Here is a 20018-nt window from a genome sequence, read left to right on the forward strand (position 1 = left end):
TCACGGGGTTACGTCGAGTCGAGTCACGGGGTTACGTCGAGTTGTCACGAGGTGACCTCGAGTCATGAGGTGACGTCGAGTGACGAGGTGACGTCGAGGCACGAAATGACGTCGAGTGATGAGGTGACGAGGTGACGTTGAGTCACGAGGTGATGTCGAGTCACGAGGTGACGAGGTAACGCCGAGTCACAAGGTGATGTCGAACGGAGTCACGAGGTGACGTCGAGTTTGGTCACGAGGTTACGTCGAGTCACGAGGTCGAGTCACGAAGTTATGTCGAGTCAAGTCACGAGGCCACGTTGAGTCGAATCATGGGGTTACGTCGAGTCGAGTCACGAGGTTATGTCTAGTCGAGTTACGAGGTGACCTCGTGGCGAGTCGAGACTCGGGTCATGTCGAGTCAAGCCGAGTCACAGGTTAGTCAAGGCCTTCACAATGGTTTCCTAGCCCACCCACAAAGTACCCAGGTTTATCTTTGAGGAAAACCTTCCTGTCAATGTAAGTCAATGTAAAAAAAACTATGCAGTATAGTCTATAGTGAGTTTGATTGTTTTTGGATTGCCAAGCTGCTCCGTGAGGATGTGGGGAGAGTGACCAAAGCGACCAAGCGGACCACTGGGAGGTCGGAACCAATCTACTATCAAAGTTGTTTGAGTCAGCTTGTCGAGTGGCGTCTTGCGGTTATGTCGAGTCGAGTCTTGAGGTTGAATCGAGTCTTGAGGTTGAGTCCTGAGGTTGAGTAGAGTCTTGAGGTTGAGTTGAGTCTTGAGGTCGAGTCTTTGGGTTACGTCGAGTCTCGAGTTATTGCCTCAAAAGTCAAATCGAGTCTCGGACCCTCCCAGCTCAAGCGAGTCAAGTCCGATTTGAGTTGCGAGTCATCCAATTTGCGACTCGAGTCTCAATGACTCGATTGCAATTGTCTGGTTCTCAGTGTTTCAAAATTTCCATGCAGGATTTAGGAGAAACGTCCCCTAATGCAGAAAAAAGGGGGGCCCCACCACGCATGCTTGTTTTGAGCAGCGGGTGCACGCGCCCATTTGTTTGGGAGAAGTACGTAAAGTGGGAGTGTCAATCAGTGCTGACTGGAGAGGAGGAGGAAAAGAAGGAGGAGGAAAAAGGAGGAGGGAGCAGCTCCATGACCAACACACGCTCACACACACCGGTTACATTACACCGTGGAAACGCTGCGGGAGCGCTGGGAAAGTCTTCTCCGCGGACTGTGCGTGTTTTGTTTTTATCATCTTTCCTTTCCCCTTACGTTCCCATTTTCAAGACTGGATGCGCACATCCGCACCTTCTTTTTTTGCTTCTCCTGCTGGACCTGAGAGGGACTATCACCTACTTTTTTGGGTTTTAGTGTGGATAAATCATCTTTGACTGAAAAGTGGTGATTTGTTGGACTTTGCTGCGCTTTTGTGTTTGCTTTCCCCTCTGCAGAGGGGTCAACAACTTGGCTCCTTCCATTGGGAGTTGCGACTCTTTCTCCAACGCATTTTTGTGTGTTTTTTGGTTTTGTTTTTGGAGGTGGGGGGCGATTGCGGGTGCGAAAAGAGGCGAGACAACATGCCTCAGTTGTCAGGCGGAGGGGATCCGGAGCTGTGCGCCACCGATGAAATGATCCCCTTCAAGGACGAGGGAGAGCCGCACAAGGAGCAGATCTTCGCCGAGCTCAGCCACTCGGAGGAGGAGGGAGACCTGGCGGACATCAAGTCGTCGCTGGTCAACGAGTCCGAGGGAAGCCCGAACAGTAACAGCCTCGATGTGAGTCATTCATTTACTCTTAAAAAAATTAGCAAATGTTAAAAGAAAAACAAAAAACGAGGCCTACACCTTTCATTCATGCTAAAATAGGGCTAAAATTGGAAAATTAGGTGCTCCAAAATCTATTTTCAATGCATTATCATTTTGATTTAGTTGATATTTTATAAATGTTTGTCTTTTAATCTGTTGCGAATTTTTGTGAAGGTTTAATTTTGCACTGTGGACCGGATAAAATCTCTCGCCGGGCTGTTTTAAGGCCCAGGAGCCCTATGTTGTGCATCAATTTAGACAATGCATTATGCAATTTTTGATTTATAATTTCAAAAGTATAAAGGTATTAATGCACTTTAGATCAATTGGTTAATGCATTTTAATTAATTTGAATTGTGTTTTATAATATACATGTTCAAAAGAATCATCTTAATTCTAAACAATAATTGTAATACGTAGAAGATAATGTTTTGAATATTATTATCACTTGACCTGACGTAATATTTAATGTATTTCTTTTTTTGTTTTTTTTGCGAGAATGCATTTAGGTTCAATATACAAAAATGCTGCAGTCGTTGGGTTTCAACAGAATTAAATATGATTTTTTTTTTAAAATTATAAATGCATTGAGAGGAGTCAAAATGAACAGTGGTGTTTTTTTTCTTAAAATTGATACATTTTCCATTTTGTGGTATTTTTCAAAATACTTCTAATGTTTTTTTCTTCAATATTTAATATATTTTCAGTTAAAATAAAATGTGTAATAAATATTATCATGGTGTGAACTCCATTAAACATCAAATGTCTCAACATAAAACCAAATAACTGTGGCATTCTGACATTATTTCAGTAAAATATTCACTCCATTTATTCAAAATATTTGTATCATTTTCCAAATGATGCTTGTTTTTCTTTTCTATATAAACAATTGCATTTTTCCCCATATAATATTACAAAAACAATGCATTTTTAACTCTTGCATCACAAAGGATTTTGCTTCACGTACACACACACACACTTACAAAAAAAAAAACCAAGCAACTTATTGGAACGTTCACTCATTAACCGCCGTGTTAATGAAATTTGGGGACCCCTATCCCGGATGAGACTGCGAAAATACCCGAGACGTGACGTCTGACGTGGTCTGAATGTCAATGAGGATGCACGACAAGTTCCTCTCCGCTCAGCTGGAAGCCATCCTAAGGCTGTGTGAGTGCGTACCAGGTCTTCTTGACGTAAATTGAGTGCACGAAATCCACCTAAAACTACAAATTCAATTTGGTTAAAAGAGAAAAAAAAATGACAGCCTTGTTAGACGTTGAATCGAAGCTGGAATGAGTGAAGTCCTAGGAAAACAAGTTAATTTGTTAAACCCCTCAAGGCCACTGCGCCTTAATTAAGTGGGAGAGACGCTTGTCTGAAAAACGTTTCAGCGTGCGCCTTGTTGACAAGCAGCAAAAAAAAAATAAAAAAAAGGAGCAAATTCATCCTGCTTTGGGTTCTTCTGCGGTCTTCTGACCACATCAGCGACTTGACGTGTCTAACAGCATCTGAAGGCCCTCTCAATCAATTCACCGCCATTCAATTTCTCTTTTTTTCTTGCAGGCGGCGAGACAGTCCCAAGACTCGTATCACGAAAAGCACAGAGAGCATCCCGACGATGGTGAGTGATGCGTAACGATTTGTTTTTTCGGGGAATTCTGTTCTTAGGCGAGGAAATAATGTGTTCAGACTGCTTAATATGAGGCCTTTTTGGTCAAAATATTTCATATACATGGGGAGAACCAATAAAGATCAACGACAAGGTTTAAAAAAATTAACCCCATTAATAATTATTAATTTTAAAACCCTCACAAGGCACTAATTGGCAGTGGTGGATGAAGTACAGGTAGTCCCCTGGTTACGACGTGGTCGACTTACGTGATTTCGACTTTACACCGCCGCCATTTTGACCCCAGTCGTTTTTATTTAAGAGTACCTTACCTCACATTATCTTATTTTTCACTTTAATTTATTGATTAGGGCTGGTAAACGATTAAAATTTTTAATTGAGTTAATCACAGCTTAAAAATTAATTAATCGTAATTAATCGCAGTTCAAAACATCTATAAAATATTCCATATTTTTCTGTAAATAATTGCTGGAATGGAAAGATAAGACACAAGGCGGATGTATACATTCAACATACTGTACATAAGTACTGTATTTGTTTATTATAACAATAAATCAACAAGATGGCATTAACATTAACATTCTGTTAAAGCGATCCATGGATAGAAAGACTTGTAGCTCTTAAAAGATAAATGTTAGTACAAGTTATAGAAATTTTATATTAAAACTAGGGCTGTTCCGATCATGTTTTTTTTTGCTCCCAATTCAATTCCAATCATTCCCGATAATTTTTCCCAATCATATACATTTTGGCAATTCATTAAGAAAAAAATGAATATAAACTCGGACGAATATATACATTCAACATACCGTACGTAAATACTGTATTTGTTTATTATGACAATAAATCCTCAAGATGGCATTTACATTGTTAACATTCTTTCTGTGAGAGGGATCCACGGATAGAAAGACTTGTAATTCTTAAAGGATAAATTTGACTTTGTATATTGTGACTAAATATTGCCAGCTAGCTTGTTGAGCTTTCAGTAAATGATACTGTAGCCATTTAACTTGTGCCGAAATACATGATGGGAAGTGCAACCATGACTGTGCGTCGTGGTACCAATTGATATATGTTCTCTGCGTTGGGAAATAACATAGGGTGTTAAGAAAAAGATCAACTATTACGTTTCTTTCCCACATTGCTTCCCACGATTATTCTAATCGTTGGGAGAGGGATTGTAAGGCTTTAGCCATTTAAAAAAAGGCTCCAAAGGCTGCCAAAATTCACTCTACTCATTTTACGCTGCCTTTTAGCTCTATATACTGTATGGGTAATACGCCGCCATTATAGATTGAACGCGACAATGCGTGAGTGGATCGTGCAGCGCATGCCTTAATTGCGTTAAATATTGTAACGTGATAAATGTAAAAAATATTAATTCTCGCCGTTAACGCGATAAATTTGATAACCCTACCTTAAGCTTAAACTAAAGACTCTGGAAGAGTTTAACACATTATGTCTGTAACGTTAAATACAATTAGAAAATGATTTAATTAAAAAAAAAAGTATATATATTAAAAAAAGGCATGTCCGATATTTTTTTGCCAATTTCGATACTTTGAAAATGATGTGATCGGGCCCAGTCGATTGGTAAATAAAACCCCTGTTAATGTTTTCGTTTTAATAAAATTTGTAAAATTTCGACTAAAAAATAAACTAGTAGCTCGCCATTGTTGATGTCAACCCATAAAATCAGTCGCACCCAAGCGCCAGCAGAGGGAGACAAAAAACACAAATAACAAGTGGACATGACACTGCTGTCATTGTAATCTGTTTGAGCGGGGCATGTGCGTTAATTGCGTCAAATATTTTAACGTGATTAATTTTAAAAAATTAATTAACGCCCGTTAACGCGATAATTTTGACAGCCCTATTATTGATATGACGTTTACTTACCTCACTAAACGTGAAATTGTTCAGTTTTACAGACAAAAAACAAGGCAACTGTGCTTCTTGAAGCTTTTAACTTCTTTCACTTTTGACAATTTGTAAAGCTAAAACACATACACTCAACAATAAAACACCCGACACAAAACAATTGGTGTTTAAACGTCCATCTAGTCTGATCAATATGTAAATTTAGTAGATTAAATTAGCCTAATGTGTCAAACAAAAGTCCGCTATCTGAAATGCTATGAATGCTAACATATTTACAATCCTCATAGCAAATCGCTCACACGTAACTAGACGCGTGCAAGATTTCCGATTCTCAGATTATCCGCGATTCGGTCGTGGAAGATTTGAGAACGATTCACAAACATCCAAATTCCGATTATTGAAATATGCCAAATAAAGCGGAACTAAAACACAGTCACAGTCGTTAAAAAAACAATAATACCTGACTGCAGCCGACAGCCGCTTCTAACAACGCCCACGTTTCTAAAAACTACATCCACATAATGCTACGGTAGATATCACATGTTTATAGAACTAGATGCAAAATGACAGACTCAGCGGCGTTAGCACATATATGGAGAACTAGATAGGAAATGACAAACTTGCTGGCGTTAGTAAACAGCAGCCATTTTATAGAAGTGGACTCCTCAGAAAGGCTGTTGCAGCGAACTTTCTGAGCGAACCTAATTAACTTTTTTATCTAAAATACTCCTAAATCGGCAAACTCATGACTTGAATGCATCTTTAAATGATGAAAGTTTTAAAACGTTCACATATCGAAGGTGGACAGAAGGTAAATTATGGAATAACGGGAGCAATTTTAACAACATTAACGGTTGATTCACAACGTTAAGATAATTGAGTGTAGTTTAAAGCTGCTGATACAGAATGGGGACTTGAGTATTTTATTTACTGTTTGAACTGTTAACTTGATAGTAGTAGTTTGTTTAAGCCTGAGAGGATTTTTGTACAATTTTTGTTACTAATGTATGAAACATTAAAAGCAGCTAATAGCTGGGGGGGTGTATCAATAATCGATTTATAATCAAATCGTAGCCTCTGAATCGTAATCGCAATCGTCTTGTTATGTTAGGTGCTCCAAGATTCTCACTTCTACACGTAACTCCCTAAACTGTAGCTGTAAACTGAAGTACAAATGCATACACAAACATATATTAGCTGAAACAACTTACAGCCTTATGTCGGCCAAACCAGAGCGCAGCGATCCTTTATCTAGTCAGACGTCTGACCCCAGTAATACACCAGGCAGATTTATGGCGCGTCAACGTTGCTGCCGCGTCAACGCAGTGAAACGCAGCCGTTCAAGTCAAGCAGGGAGTGCACACCAGTCGCGGTGCGGCCGCGTTTTAGACGCGTCCTAGAACCAGTTCAATGCTGTAAAGCTGTAATATGTACACTTATGTTTAAAACGACACGCATTTTAACAATAAAGCACTTGACACAAAACAATTGGTGTTCAAACGTCCATCTAGTTTGATCAATATGTAAATTTAGTAGATTAAATTAGCCTAATTTGTTAAAAGTCCCCTACTTTAAATGCTACGAATGCTAACGTATTTACAATTCTAATCGCAAATCGCTCTTCTGCAACTCCATAAACTGCAGCTGTAAACTGAATTACAAATGCATTTACAAACATATATTAGCTGAAACAACTTACAGCCTTATATGGGCCAAACCAGAGCGCAGCTATCCATTATCTAGTCAAACGTCTGACCCCGGTAATACATTAGGCACGTTTCTGGCGCGTCAACGTTGCCGCAGCGTCAACGCAGCGAAACGCAGCTATTCAAGTCAAGCAGGGAGTGCACACCAGTCGCAGTACGGCCGTGTTTTAAACACGTTCTAGAAGCGGTTCAATGCTGTAAAGCTGTAATATATACACTTATGTTCAAAACGACACGCATTTAACAATACAACACTTGACACAAAACAATTGGTGTTCAAATGTCCGTTTAGTCTCATCAATATGTAAATTTAGTAGATTAAATTAGCCTAAATTGTCTAACAAAAGTCCGCTATCTTAAATGCTACGAAAGCTAACGTATTTACAATTCTCATAGCAAATCGCTCACACATAACTCCATTAACTGGAGCTGTAAAGTTAATTACAAATGCATACACAAACATATTAGCTGAAACAACTTACAGCCTTAGGTGGGCAAAACCGGAGCTTAGTTATCCTTTATCCACGTCAGAAGTCTGAGTCTGCTTCTCAATCATACGAGGCAAGAGTCCAGTCAGACCCAACGCTGCCACCAGAGGGCAGTGTATCCTCCATCATTAAAAAAATACAATACTTTTCAACTTTTTGGATTGTTATTTTGTAGGGGTACTTAAGAGGTCAATTCCGACTAATGTGGAACTCGTTCGTAACCTACCTGTACTACCTGTACTCATTTTTTTCTACTTAAGTAAAAGTACAGATACAGGTGCAAATAATTATTCAATTAAAAGTACAAGTATCTAAGAAAAAACTACTCTAGTAAAAGTACTTGCTTTAAAATTTACAAGTAAAAAGTAGATGCAAAAAATATAATATACATTTATTATATATACACATACACTACCGTTCAAAAGTTTGGGGTCAACGCGACCCCCTAATTTTTTAACCGTAGTGTACATACAAAGATCTGAGTCAAAATTCAAAGAAAGGACCGGAAAATTCATCGACTGCTCAGTTTTATTTAAAACAATGCAGTATTCAAAAAACAAGCAATAAAATTGACTGCACTGTAAACAGAAGTTTAACAAGGTCAAAAACGCCAAAACTTTGCTTAATGGCGGATTGCAAGCAACGATCAGGTGCAAACCGTCCCCTATTGGACAAGAGTGTGGTGTTTTTTTATTGGTCAATATTTTGTTCATCTGCCTAATCTTGCTTGTACTCTTGTTGCTGCCTCTAGTGGTATGGTATGGTATAGTTTCTTGGAGTTTATCGATTGCGCCGGAGGCATGAAAACTAAACTATCAATTCACAATGAGAAAAAAGAACAGGTGACAATTTGACTGGGACTTAAAAAGTACAAGTACCTGCTGTAAAATGTAGTGAAGCAAAAAATACCTCTTCATATTTGTACTCGAGTAAAGCAAATATACACAAAAATATACTTAAGTACAGTAACGAAGTACTTTTAGTTTGTTACATTTCACCAATCCTCATTGGACTCACTGGCTGTCATTCACGGAGCTAGACGTCCAATCCATTTAGCTCCCAGTCTAAATGGATTGGACAGCTAGCGCCGTCAATGGCAGAGAAAGTTCAGTTTGAACAGCCAGTCTTCTCGGTCAGATAGGAAATTTTCGATTGACCCCCCCAAAATTTTCCCTTTGCCTTTAAACACAGGTTTTTTGTAAAAAAGTTTCAAAATGTATCTAATCCTACAATTTTTTTACCAGATCACATAATTTACACATCAAAAATTCCTGGACGGTAAGGGGCATAAAAGTTGTAATAAGAATTTGGCAAAACTGTCCCATTCATTTCTAATGGGATGCCATTGACAACCATGTACGTCCAAATTTCACATTCATTTTTTTACCATTTACCATGACAGCCCATTGACATTAGACTGGCGCCCAAATAAGTCGATGCCATTGACAGCCATGTACGTCCAAATTTCCCATTCATTCTCAATGGCAGAAAAACCAGTGTGGTTGTGATTTTTGGCCAGAAACTAATACCATTACAGCCCAGTGACTTTCAACTGGCGCCCAAGTAAGTCGATGCCATTGACAGCCATGCACCAGTGTCTCTGATATGTCCCCAAATCAACAGGAAGTGACCTGATATCAACAGGAACTGTCCCCAAAATGTCCCCAAATCAACAGGAAGTGACCTGATACCAACAGGATATGCCCCTGAAATGTCCCTAACTGATATCAACAGGACTTGTCCCCCAAATTTCCCCAAATCAACCTGGGCGGGCCTTAGATCTGTATCTCCCACAATGGAGTTTTGCTACGTGGTTACCTTTGACATCACAGTTTTTCTCATAATAACTTCAAAATAATTACTGTCCAGAGCCTGAAATCATAACATTTGAAGTCAAGCAATTGCCCTTAACGATTAATCTATTATGGAAATAGTTTTGAATTACTCTACGCTGGAGTTTTTCTAAGTGGTTACCTTTGACATTACAGTTTTTTCATAATAACCTGAGAATTATTATAGTCCAGAGCCTGAAATTATACCATTTTAAATTAGGACATGACTAATACTGATTAATCTATCATCAGAATACATGTAGATTAATCGACAATATTGTTTTGCTCCGTGTTTGCTTTTAACATAACCGTTTTTCTGGAATAATCGGAGAATATTTACAGTTCAGAGGCTCAAATCAGACAATTTGAAGTGAAGCAATGGCTTTTCATGATTAATCTATTATTGAAATAACTGTAGATTAATCAAAATTGAAATTTTGCAGGATGGTTACCTTTGACATCACAGTTTTTTCCTAATAATCTGAGAATTATTACAGTCCAGAGCCTGAAATCATACCATTTAAAATTAAGACATGGCTAATACCGATTAATCTATGATCAAAATAGTCGCAGATTAATTGACAATATTGTTTTTCACTGTGTTTGCGTGTAACATAGCTATTTTTCTGGAATAATGAGAGAATATTTACAGTTGAGAGGGTGAAATCAGACAATTTAAAGATAAGCAATGTCCCTTTACAATTAATCTATTATTGAAATAACTGTAGATTAATAGAAAGTGAAATTTTGCTAGGTGGTTTACTTTGACATCATAGTTTTTTCCTAATAACTTAAGAATTATTACAGTCCAGAACCTGAAATAATAACATTTTAAATAAGTACATGGCTATTACCGATTAATCTACGATCAAAATAGTCGTTGATTAATCGACAATGTTGGTTTGCTCAGTGTTTGCTTTCAACATAACCGTTTTCTGGAATAATCAGGGAATATTTACAGTTGAGATGCTGAAACCAGACATTTTAACGATTAATCTATTATTGAAATAACTAGATTAATCAAAACTGGAATTTTATTAGGTGGTTAGCTTTGAAATTCCAGTTTTTTCCTAATAACCTGAGAACTCATACAGTCCTGAAATCATAACATTTTAAATCAAGACAAGGCCATTACCGATTAATCTATCATCAAAATAGTCGTAGATTAATCGAAAATATTGTTTTTCTCAGTGTTTTCTTTTAACATAACAATTTTCCCGTAATACCATGAGAACATTTGCAGTCCAAAGGCCGAAATCAGAACATTGTAAGACAAAAAAATTGGGTATTGATGATTCATCTACGATGAAAATCGACTTAGATTAATAGACACTGCTGCGCCATTTGGCGTTCATCTGTAACGTAACGGTTTTTCCATGGTGATCTAAGAATACTTCAATCAGGGGCCTAAAATCAGAAATTTTAAGACAAAGTAATTACTAGTAATGATTAATCTATGACCAAAATAGTAGATTAATCGATACTGAAGTTCTGCTTATAACATGCACTCAAATGCATTTGACGTCCATCATCGCCAATGAGCTAATTACACAGCCCCGTCTCCAAATTTAGCTCCTTCCCGCCGGCACCATTCACGCGTCGGCCGCAATAAACGCGGCGTCGGGGTTGCATGCGGGCGCCGCTCGGGGGCCGGGCGGGCCTATTGTGGCGCGACCTCCGCTTGGCGGGTCATCGGCGGGGCCTCTGAGGCGGAGTGTGCCTCCCCCTTTGTTCCCCTTTCTCTCCGCCCCCCGACACCCCCGTTCCTCCTCTCAAACCAAACACTGTCTTTCTTCACCACGTTGCCGTCGGGCTAAATACCACAAACACACCCGCGAAGCCCCCCCCGCCCGCCGCCGGCTTTATTACACAGTCGAGTGGCGAGTGGCGCTGAATTGAATGCTCTTGTATAAAGAGCCGCCTCCTCCTCCTATTCTTGTTGTCGGGTCACACAAGAACAGTTGGGGCGTCTCCTGTTTTGACACACTCTGTATGTTCGTCTAATTGCTGCTAATTGGCACAGAGGGGCTCCATTGTTCCTGTGCATAATACAGTTCAGTCCGAGTCTTGTGTGGGGCCTCGGGTTAAAAGCCATGTCATCATTCAGGGTGATTTATTGACATGAGTCGTAGCAACACATGGACTACTACTACAAACTACCACATCTACTTTTTGGATACAATAATAATAAATACATGGATAAATACATACAAAAAACGTACAAAAAAAATATAATTCATGGGGTGAGATTTTTATAAATCTTGTCAGAGGAGATTTAATAGAACATACTTTGCAATCATACTTGAGCATATAGTTAAAAAAAAAAAAAGCATCTAAAAAATTGGAACATTATGTAGTTTTTTTCTCTGTGATTTTAATGATTAAACTTTTCCAGAAAGTCAGAGTCATATAAGTAAAAATTTTTTTTTAGTTTTCCCTAAAAATTGAATTTACAAAAATTGGAATACATTTTTTTAGTAGTTTATTTATTTTATTTTTTTTAATGATTTTTTTTTTAGTAAAGTTTTAAAGGATAGTACATTTTTTTTTTTTTTTTTTTAAAGTGCAAAAAAATAGAAACCCAATAATGCATAATATACAATAAAAATAAAATAAAAATTGGAATTTTTGAAATTCCAATTTTGGGGATTTTTTTTTTTTTTTTAAATAAAATAAATAAATACAACAGGTAGTCCCCAGTTTACGACATACCCAACGTACGTGATTTTGACGCCATAGTCTCGTCCGCCATTTTGTTGCCGTTTTGTACTAAATATTATTAATATGACATGTAATATGTGTTTTTGGATAGTTATATAAGATTTAGGGGGACTTAAAGCAACACAATTTTAATCAATACATGGATAAATACATAATTTTTTTTAAAAATCATAATTAATGGGGTGAGGTTTTTATAAACCTTGTCAGATTACGTCATTTAATAGAACATACTTTGTAATAATACTTGAGCATATAATTTAAATAAAACAAACCAAAAAAAAGCATTTCAAAAATTGGAATATTATGTAGTTTTTTTTCTCTATGATTTTAATGATTAAACTTTTCCAGAAAGTCAAGAGTACTTCATATAAGTTAAAAAAAAAAAATTGTTTTCCCAAAAAATTGAATTGACAAAAATTGGAATAATTTTTTAAAAGTAGTTTAATAGTTTTTTTAAATGATTTTTTTGAGTGTAAACTTTTAAAGGATAGTAAATTTTAAATTTAAAAAAAAAAATCCAATAATGCATAATATACAATAAAAATAAAATAAAATTTGGAATTTTTGAAATTCTAATTTTTTTTTTTAATTAAAAAAAAATTAAATAAATAAATCAGGTAGTCCCCTGCATTCGACATACCCAACGTACGTGATTTTGACGCCATAGTCTCGTCCGCCATTTTGTTGCCATTTTGTACAAAATATTATTAATATGACATGTAATACATGTTTTGGGATAGTTATATAAGATTTTGGGGGACTTAAAGCAACACTAAGTTTTGGTCGATTTTCGCGACACCGGTGGACAAAAGCGGTAGCGTTTCGCCTGAAGAAGACTGCGTTTCCCATTAGGACCAAAATGTCACAATTAGGGCTGCAGATATCGATTATTTTATTAGTTGATTAATCTATTATCTAGTTAGTTCGAATAATCAAGTAATCGGATTAGGAACATTTAACGCGTTGCAGGATCAATTTTAGGAGATGTAAAACCAAGGCTTGCCAAGATTGTGCCCATTATGCCCATTATGCAGAATTTCACTTTTATATAAAAAATAAATTAGAATACCTGAGCTTAAAATAAATAAATGACGATCTAATGAGGACTATAAGGCACACTTGACTATAAGCCGCACCCACCAGATTTTACTCGAAAAATTCATTTGTTCATAGATAAACCGCATTGGAATATAAACCACACATCGTGTTATCATGTATTACCGTATTACCTGCCAATGACAAGCGAATGACTGGATGGAAGGATGGAAAACAGCAACACGATTCGACGTCTGTGATAGTCAATGGCAGCCAATGAGTTACAGGATGCTTTCTCCAAAAGACATTAGCCGCAGGGTTCAAATCTGGCTAAAAAAATAAGTTTAGAGTCTGAAAATTAGACAAACATACGATTTTACTCGCTGAATTTCTTTTTTGTCATTTTTGTTATCCGCAAACTGGTCTTTTGCTTGTTCAATTAGTTCTTTATCGATAACATCTTTTAAAAATGACTTGGACAATAATGCTATCATGCTAACAATTTATGACTGTTGTTGCTTATGTGATTTATTTGGGTTTGTTTGGTTAGCAAGACTTCGGTAACATTACTCCTTTTCACAAATTTAACATAACCACTCGCAATCTGCATTTCCTGTAACCCTTTATAAGATAAATGACTATTTTTGGTCATTTAAAAACCTGTTATGTAGGCCGCAATATTAACATGTGTGACCTATATGATCGATGTCCACATGAGTGATATATATTTTTTCAATTAATTATTATTTTTATTAGGGCTGTCAAAATTATCGCGTTAACGGGCGGTAATTACATTTTTTAATTAATCCCGTTAAAATATTTGACGCAATTAACGCACATGCCCCGCTCAAACAGATTAAAATGACAGCACGGTGTCATGTGCACTTGTAACTTGTTTTTTGGAGTTTTGTCGCCCTCTGCTGACGCTTGGGTGCGACTGATTTTATGGCTTTCAGCACCATGAGAACTGTGTAATTATTGACATCAACAATGGCGAGCTACTAGTTTATTTTTTGATTGAAAATTTTACTAATTTTATTGAAACGAAAACATTAAGAGGGGTTTTAATATAAAATTTCTATAACTTGTTCTAACATTTATCTTTTAAGAACTACAAGTCTTTCTATCCATGGATCGCTTTAACAGAATGTTAATGTTAATGCCATCTTGTTGATTTATTGTTATAATAAACAAATACAGTACTTATGTACGGTTTGTCGAATGTATATATCCGTCTTGTGTCTTATTTTTCCATTCCAACAATAATTTACATAAAAATATGGCATATTTTATAGATGGTTTGAATTGTGATTAATTACGATTAATTAACTTTTAAGCTGTGATTAACCTGATTAAAAAATTGAATCGTTTGACAGCCCTAATTTTTATGTATTTTTTTTTTAAATTGACAACATATAATTATAAATGGAAAAAAACAAAGTCAAAATGAATAACAACAGAAATACACAATCGTTATGGTTCCCAATAACACTCTAAAGTTGATTAATAATGAATCAAACAGCATTAAAAACAAATACCATTTTAAAAAATCCCTTTTTTGTTTACAATTTAAAAAAAAAAAGAATAAACATTGTAATTTAATAGTTGAATTGAGTTAAAGAATTGCAGTTGTAGCGTCTTTTATTGACGCTTTTTTTTTCTAAATAAGAAAATTAAAATAAATACACTATAGAAGAATATTTGCAGTTTTTTTTTTCTTTTCAGATATTTTAATTGAATAAAAAGTAACTGACTTTAACATTTTTTAAGTAAATAAGTGAATATTTAGTATTTACCATTGCCTGCCATTGACAATGATAGACGTCCAATGCCTTTAAACTGAAAGAACACTGCCAGTCAAAATGGATTGGACGTCTCGCGCTGTCAGTGGCAGCCAATCAGTGCCCTATAAAGAGTTAACTCAGGGTTAACAAAAATATTTCAATACAGCCAGTGTTGTTAATAACGGCGTTAGAATATAACGGCGTTACTAACGGCGTTATTTTTTTCAGTAATGAGTAATCTCATTAATTACTTTTCTCATCTTGGCAACGCCGTTACCGTTACTGAGGCGGGAAAGGCGTGCGTTACTATGCGTTACTAATTTGGGTGAATAAAAAAAGTCTGAGAGAGACGGACTCACGGAGACGAGAGAGCAGAGCAGGAGTGGGGAAGACCCCGTTGCAAACGCGATGCTAGGTGGCTCCAATACAGTGGCGCACCACCAGTGGGGTGGCCAACCAATTTATAGGGGTGGCCGTGGCCACCCCGCTTGCCAGTATATCGTTAGATTGTTGTAGCATCAGTTATGCATTTCCTCCCAAATGAATGCATTTGTTTTGTTTTGTTAAATGTAGGGCTGTCAAATTTATTGCGTGAACGGGCGGTAATTAATTTTTTAAATTAATCACGTGAAAATATTTATCGCAATTAACGCATTCGCGGTACGACTCACTCACGCATTGCCGCAAACAGCCTACAATGGCGCCGTTTTACTTATATACAGAGATAAGAGGCATTGTCAAGTGAGTGGAGTAGATACAAGCATTCATTGGGGCCGTACTTTTAATTGGCAAAAGCTTTGTCATCTCTCCCACATTAACTATAAATATTGTGGGAAGCGACGTGGGGAAGAATGACAGGAGTTGATCTTTTTCTAAACACCTTGTAGTGTACCCAACGCAGAGAAGATATAACATTTGCAGCCACCACACAGTCATGGTTGCACCACTTCCCATCATGCATTTGGGCAAAACAGTTAAGTCGCTACAGTATCATTTACTGAAAGATCAACAAATACACTAGATGGCAATATTTAGTCACAATATACAAACTCACATTTATCCTTTAAGAATTACAAGTCTTTCTATCTGTGGATCACTTTCACAGTAAGAATGTTAATAACGTTAATGCCATCTTGTGGATTTATTGTTATAATAAACAAACACAGTACTTATGTACAGTATGTTGAATGTATATATCCGTCTTGTCTTATCTTTCCATTCCAAGAATAATTTACAGAAAAATATGGCATATTTTAGAGGTGGTTTGAATTGCGATTAATTACGATTAATTAATTTTTAGGCTGTGATTAACGCGATTAAAAATTTTAATCGTTTGACAGCCCTAGTTAAAAGTACACCTTATGCCTAATATATACATAACACAATAAAACAAAATTGTTGTGGAACTCAAAATGTTGACTGGACAGTTATGGACGATGCACATTAAATCATTAGTAACATCAAATATTACACAATACACCAAAGTATATCAGTAGCTGTGTCCTTAAGTCTTTCTGATAGTTTTCCCCTGACCTTTTTACTGCAATAATATAATGAAAACCTAAAATTATGGCTTTTAGTTCTGGCCACCCCTATGAAAAATTTCTGGAGGCGCCGCTGCTCCAATAATACCTGACTGTAGCCATAGCCTACAAACTACGCCCACATGATACGGTAGATATCACATAGAACTAGATGCAAATGACAGACACGGCTGCATTGGGAACATGTTTTAAGTACTACATGCGTTAGTAAACAGCCGCCATCTTAAAGCAGTAGACCTTTCAGGAAGGCTCTGATGTAGAGATCCTTCCTAGCGAACCTAAGTAACTTTTTTTTTTTAAAATCTAAAATGCTCCTAAATCGGCAAAATCTTGACTTAAATCTATCTTTAAATGATGAAACGGTTTTAAAACTTACACACGTTGAAAGTAGACAAAAGGGAACTAATGCAATAACGGGAGCAATTTAAACAACTTTAACGGTTGATTCACAACTTTAAATAACATCCACACATAGCAAAGGTTACTATCTAGTTATCGCAATACCCTTGTGTCTAGTTAAGTGGAGGGTAAAGAATTGGGCTAGGGCCAATTGTCCCCAAAACCCTTTAAACTTCACATTGTGTGACTTTTTTTTTTTTTTTTTTTTTGGAGAAAAAAAACCATGAAAATTATCACTAGTTACTTTGCCAAGTAACTAATTACGCTTACATTCAGTTACCAATGCAATTACTTTTTGGGAGAAGTCATTTGTAACTGTAATTAATTACTTTTTAAAGTAAAATTAACAACACTGAATACAGCAACCAAGTATTTGTATAATGTTTCACTCCAACGTCATTAATTTTGTCTATTTTGTTTGTTTTGTAATCAGTCAAACATCAGGACTTGTACATCAAAGGCCACTCGTACCCGGGCTACTCCAGCTACATCATGATGGGCAACATGAATGACTCCTACATGAGCAATGGTGGCTCCCTTTCTCCGCCCATGCCCAGAACGGTCAGTACCAACTTCAATCCAAGCATGTAAACAAACTGGATTATCAGAGAAAATGTAACTAATACACTATATTCACCACCACAACGAATGAACCTCCTAAAATATCAATTATTTTGAGTCAAGAAATAAGGATTTACCATTATTCCCCCTGCTTCCCCTGTCTAATGGCCTAAAGATCAGTCAATGGCGGCTTCCTGCGTGTCCTCGCAGCTGTCCGAGCTAATGTTGTTATGGCCACGCGTGTCTCCGTGTCGCATCGTGTTACAACATAGCACGAGGGTTTGTTATCTTTATTTCTTTGAAGTTCCATGTATCGTAATTCTTGGTAGTATTTGAACTGGTCCAGAGGCTAATCGTTGCAGCTGTGCTTAGTGGTGACACACCTAAAAGTGTAATCATGATTAATTACAGTTGGTGCTTGTTTTAGGAGTATATTTTGGAGTATTGTTGGAGTTTTTTTTTTAGGTATTTGAGGATTTTTTTTCTTAGAGCTGAAACGAATACTCGAGCAACTCGAGTAACTCGAAGTTTAAAAACTGATACGAGTAATTTTATTCACCTCGAGGAATCCTTTAATTTTGCCAGCTCTAAGCATCATGTTTTGCCCGGACTACTTTTAACACTAGAAGTCCCAGAGAATTCTGGTACTCCTACTAGTCCCAAACAATGGCCGATATGGCCTCTACCCTGGAAAACCCAGAGGTGGCAAAAATGACCCAAGTGCTTTTGAATCAGCAAGTCGTTTTCGGACGGACAACAGCCGTTCATATGGAAATGCAACCACTAGACAAACATTAACTTCAGACAAAATGACCACAATCCATACTCCATGCCCCTGATTCAGTCCTTCTAAACCACAGGTGTCAAACCGATTCCAGTAAGGGCCTAGTGGGTGCAGGTTTGCTTTCCAACCAGTGACGAGGACACCTTTTCACCAATTAGATCTTTTACATGTGTAATCAGTTAAACTTTGTCAGGTGCTGCTTGTTTCAGCAGGAAGTTCATTGGTTAAACTCTCTGCGCGTTATCGGTTGGAACAAAATCCAGCATCCACTAGGCCCTTTCTGGAATCGGTTTGACACCTGTGCTCTAAACTATAGACACAATTCCTGCTTTACACTCAAATTGCAGTTCAAAAATGCTTTTTTTTCTTCTCCAAAACAATGTACACATTTGGGTTGTGTGGAGTATAGGAGAAGTGAATTAAAAAATGTGTAAAAAGTGTCAAACTGCATAAAGAAATGTAATTAAATAAATGTAGCTTGACTTGAACTGACACAAACTATCACATGAGTCACAGAGGAAAGGCCAAATCGGCCATTGCTAGGGAAAATTTGGAGTGTTAGTCTTGGAAAAGGCCAAGTCGGCCTCTGCTGGGTTTTCTAGTGTTAATGCGGGACAACGCGCTGATATCACGTGCGTAGAGGAAGCAGCAATAAAAAAATACCTTACTGCAGCCGACAGCCGTTACAAACTGCGCCGACGTTGCTAAAAACTACGCCCGCATGTTGCTACGGTGGTAGCCACATGGTAGCAGGTAGCGTCTGATGCGTGTCATAGATATCACATGTACGTAGAACCAGATGCGAAATGACCAACTCGGCAGCGTTAATGAAACAGCCGCCATCTTAAAGCAGTACACTTCTGAGCGCTCATAAATAAGATTAACATTATAGTCACTCGCTCACGAACGTTATCCCTGCGGAGGGCTAGGTTTCTATTCATTATGACCGTGATGCGTGGCTAACTCTTATATACAGGCTTTATTTAATCTGTGAAAACAGCGCTGTAGAGTGATTAGGTTGTAAAATAAAAACATAATAATGCTAACTGTCAATTTTAGCTCAGTAGTCATTGCTGGATAAAACACCAAGTAGCACTGGTGCCTAATGTCCTCCAATACAGCACAGCATTTATTTTGAACACTGCAAAAACTCAAAGTCCTATAAAGACTTACAGTTTAGACTAACTTAAAACTTAACTAGAATTTATAGCTTGACACAAGTGGAAATTCAATTGAAAGACGTAGGAAAAACCCCTAACTTTTAAGTCATGTGTGTTATGAAGCGTCATGACATTTTTAGGTAAGAAATATATATATATTTTTTTTAAGATCTGAAAGCATTTGGAGTAAAAGCAGTGAACTAGTCTCTTTTTTAGTCACATTTGAGATGCAATTGTTGGCTGTTTTCAACAATGTACACTGAAAATAAAGACATTGATTGACTAAAAATCATTCAATAATACATGAAATGCCTTATTTTCTCATCTATATGTATAATTGCTCTTTACCTAAAAAAAAAAAAAAAGATTTATCCGATTACTCGATTAATCGATAGAATTTTCAGTCGATTACTCAATTACTAAAATATTCGATAGCTGCAGCCCTATTTTTTTTTCCATTTTCTGAGAGTTATTTTTCATCACATAGCATTACAGAATTTTATGACGGTGTATTAGGGCCACACAACAAAAAATTGACTACGATATTACGTGAATAAACTCATATGTTGTAATACAAAGAGATTAATGTAGTAATCGTAGGAGAAAAAAGTTGTAATGGTAAGAGATTAAAGTGATACTAGAGATCGACCGATATGGATTTTTCAGGAATGATACCGATTATTAGAGATATCGGGTCCG

The 20018-nt window shown here is 36.9% G+C and overlaps 1 protein-coding gene across 4 annotated transcripts in view; it reads left to right on the top strand.

Annotated features, from left to right (window-relative positions):
• Nucleotides 1–20018, top strand: part of LOC130920725 (lymphoid enhancer-binding factor 1-like) — a 175195-nt gene that overhangs the window by 12261 nt on the left and 142916 nt on the right. For 3 of the 4 annotated variants that reach the window (XM_057844125.1, XM_057844126.1, XM_057844124.1), the window contains exons 1-3: nt 1137–1761; nt 3358–3415; nt 17248–17375. In XM_057844125.1, the coding sequence (XP_057700108.1) occupies nt 1564–1761; nt 3358–3415; nt 17248–17375 (384 nt within the window). In that variant the 5' untranslated portion in view covers nt 1137–1563. Of the gene's footprint in view, nt 1–1136; nt 1762–3357; nt 3416–17247; nt 17376–20018 lie in introns of those variants that run through there. The other variant, XM_057844123.1, reaches the window with a different exon arrangement.

This window comes from Corythoichthys intestinalis, chromosome 8 (assembly GCF_030265065.1).
Source record: "Corythoichthys intestinalis isolate RoL2023-P3 chromosome 8, ASM3026506v1, whole genome shotgun sequence".
Taxonomy (NCBI): Eukaryota; Metazoa; Chordata; class Actinopteri; order Syngnathiformes; family Syngnathidae; genus Corythoichthys; species Corythoichthys intestinalis.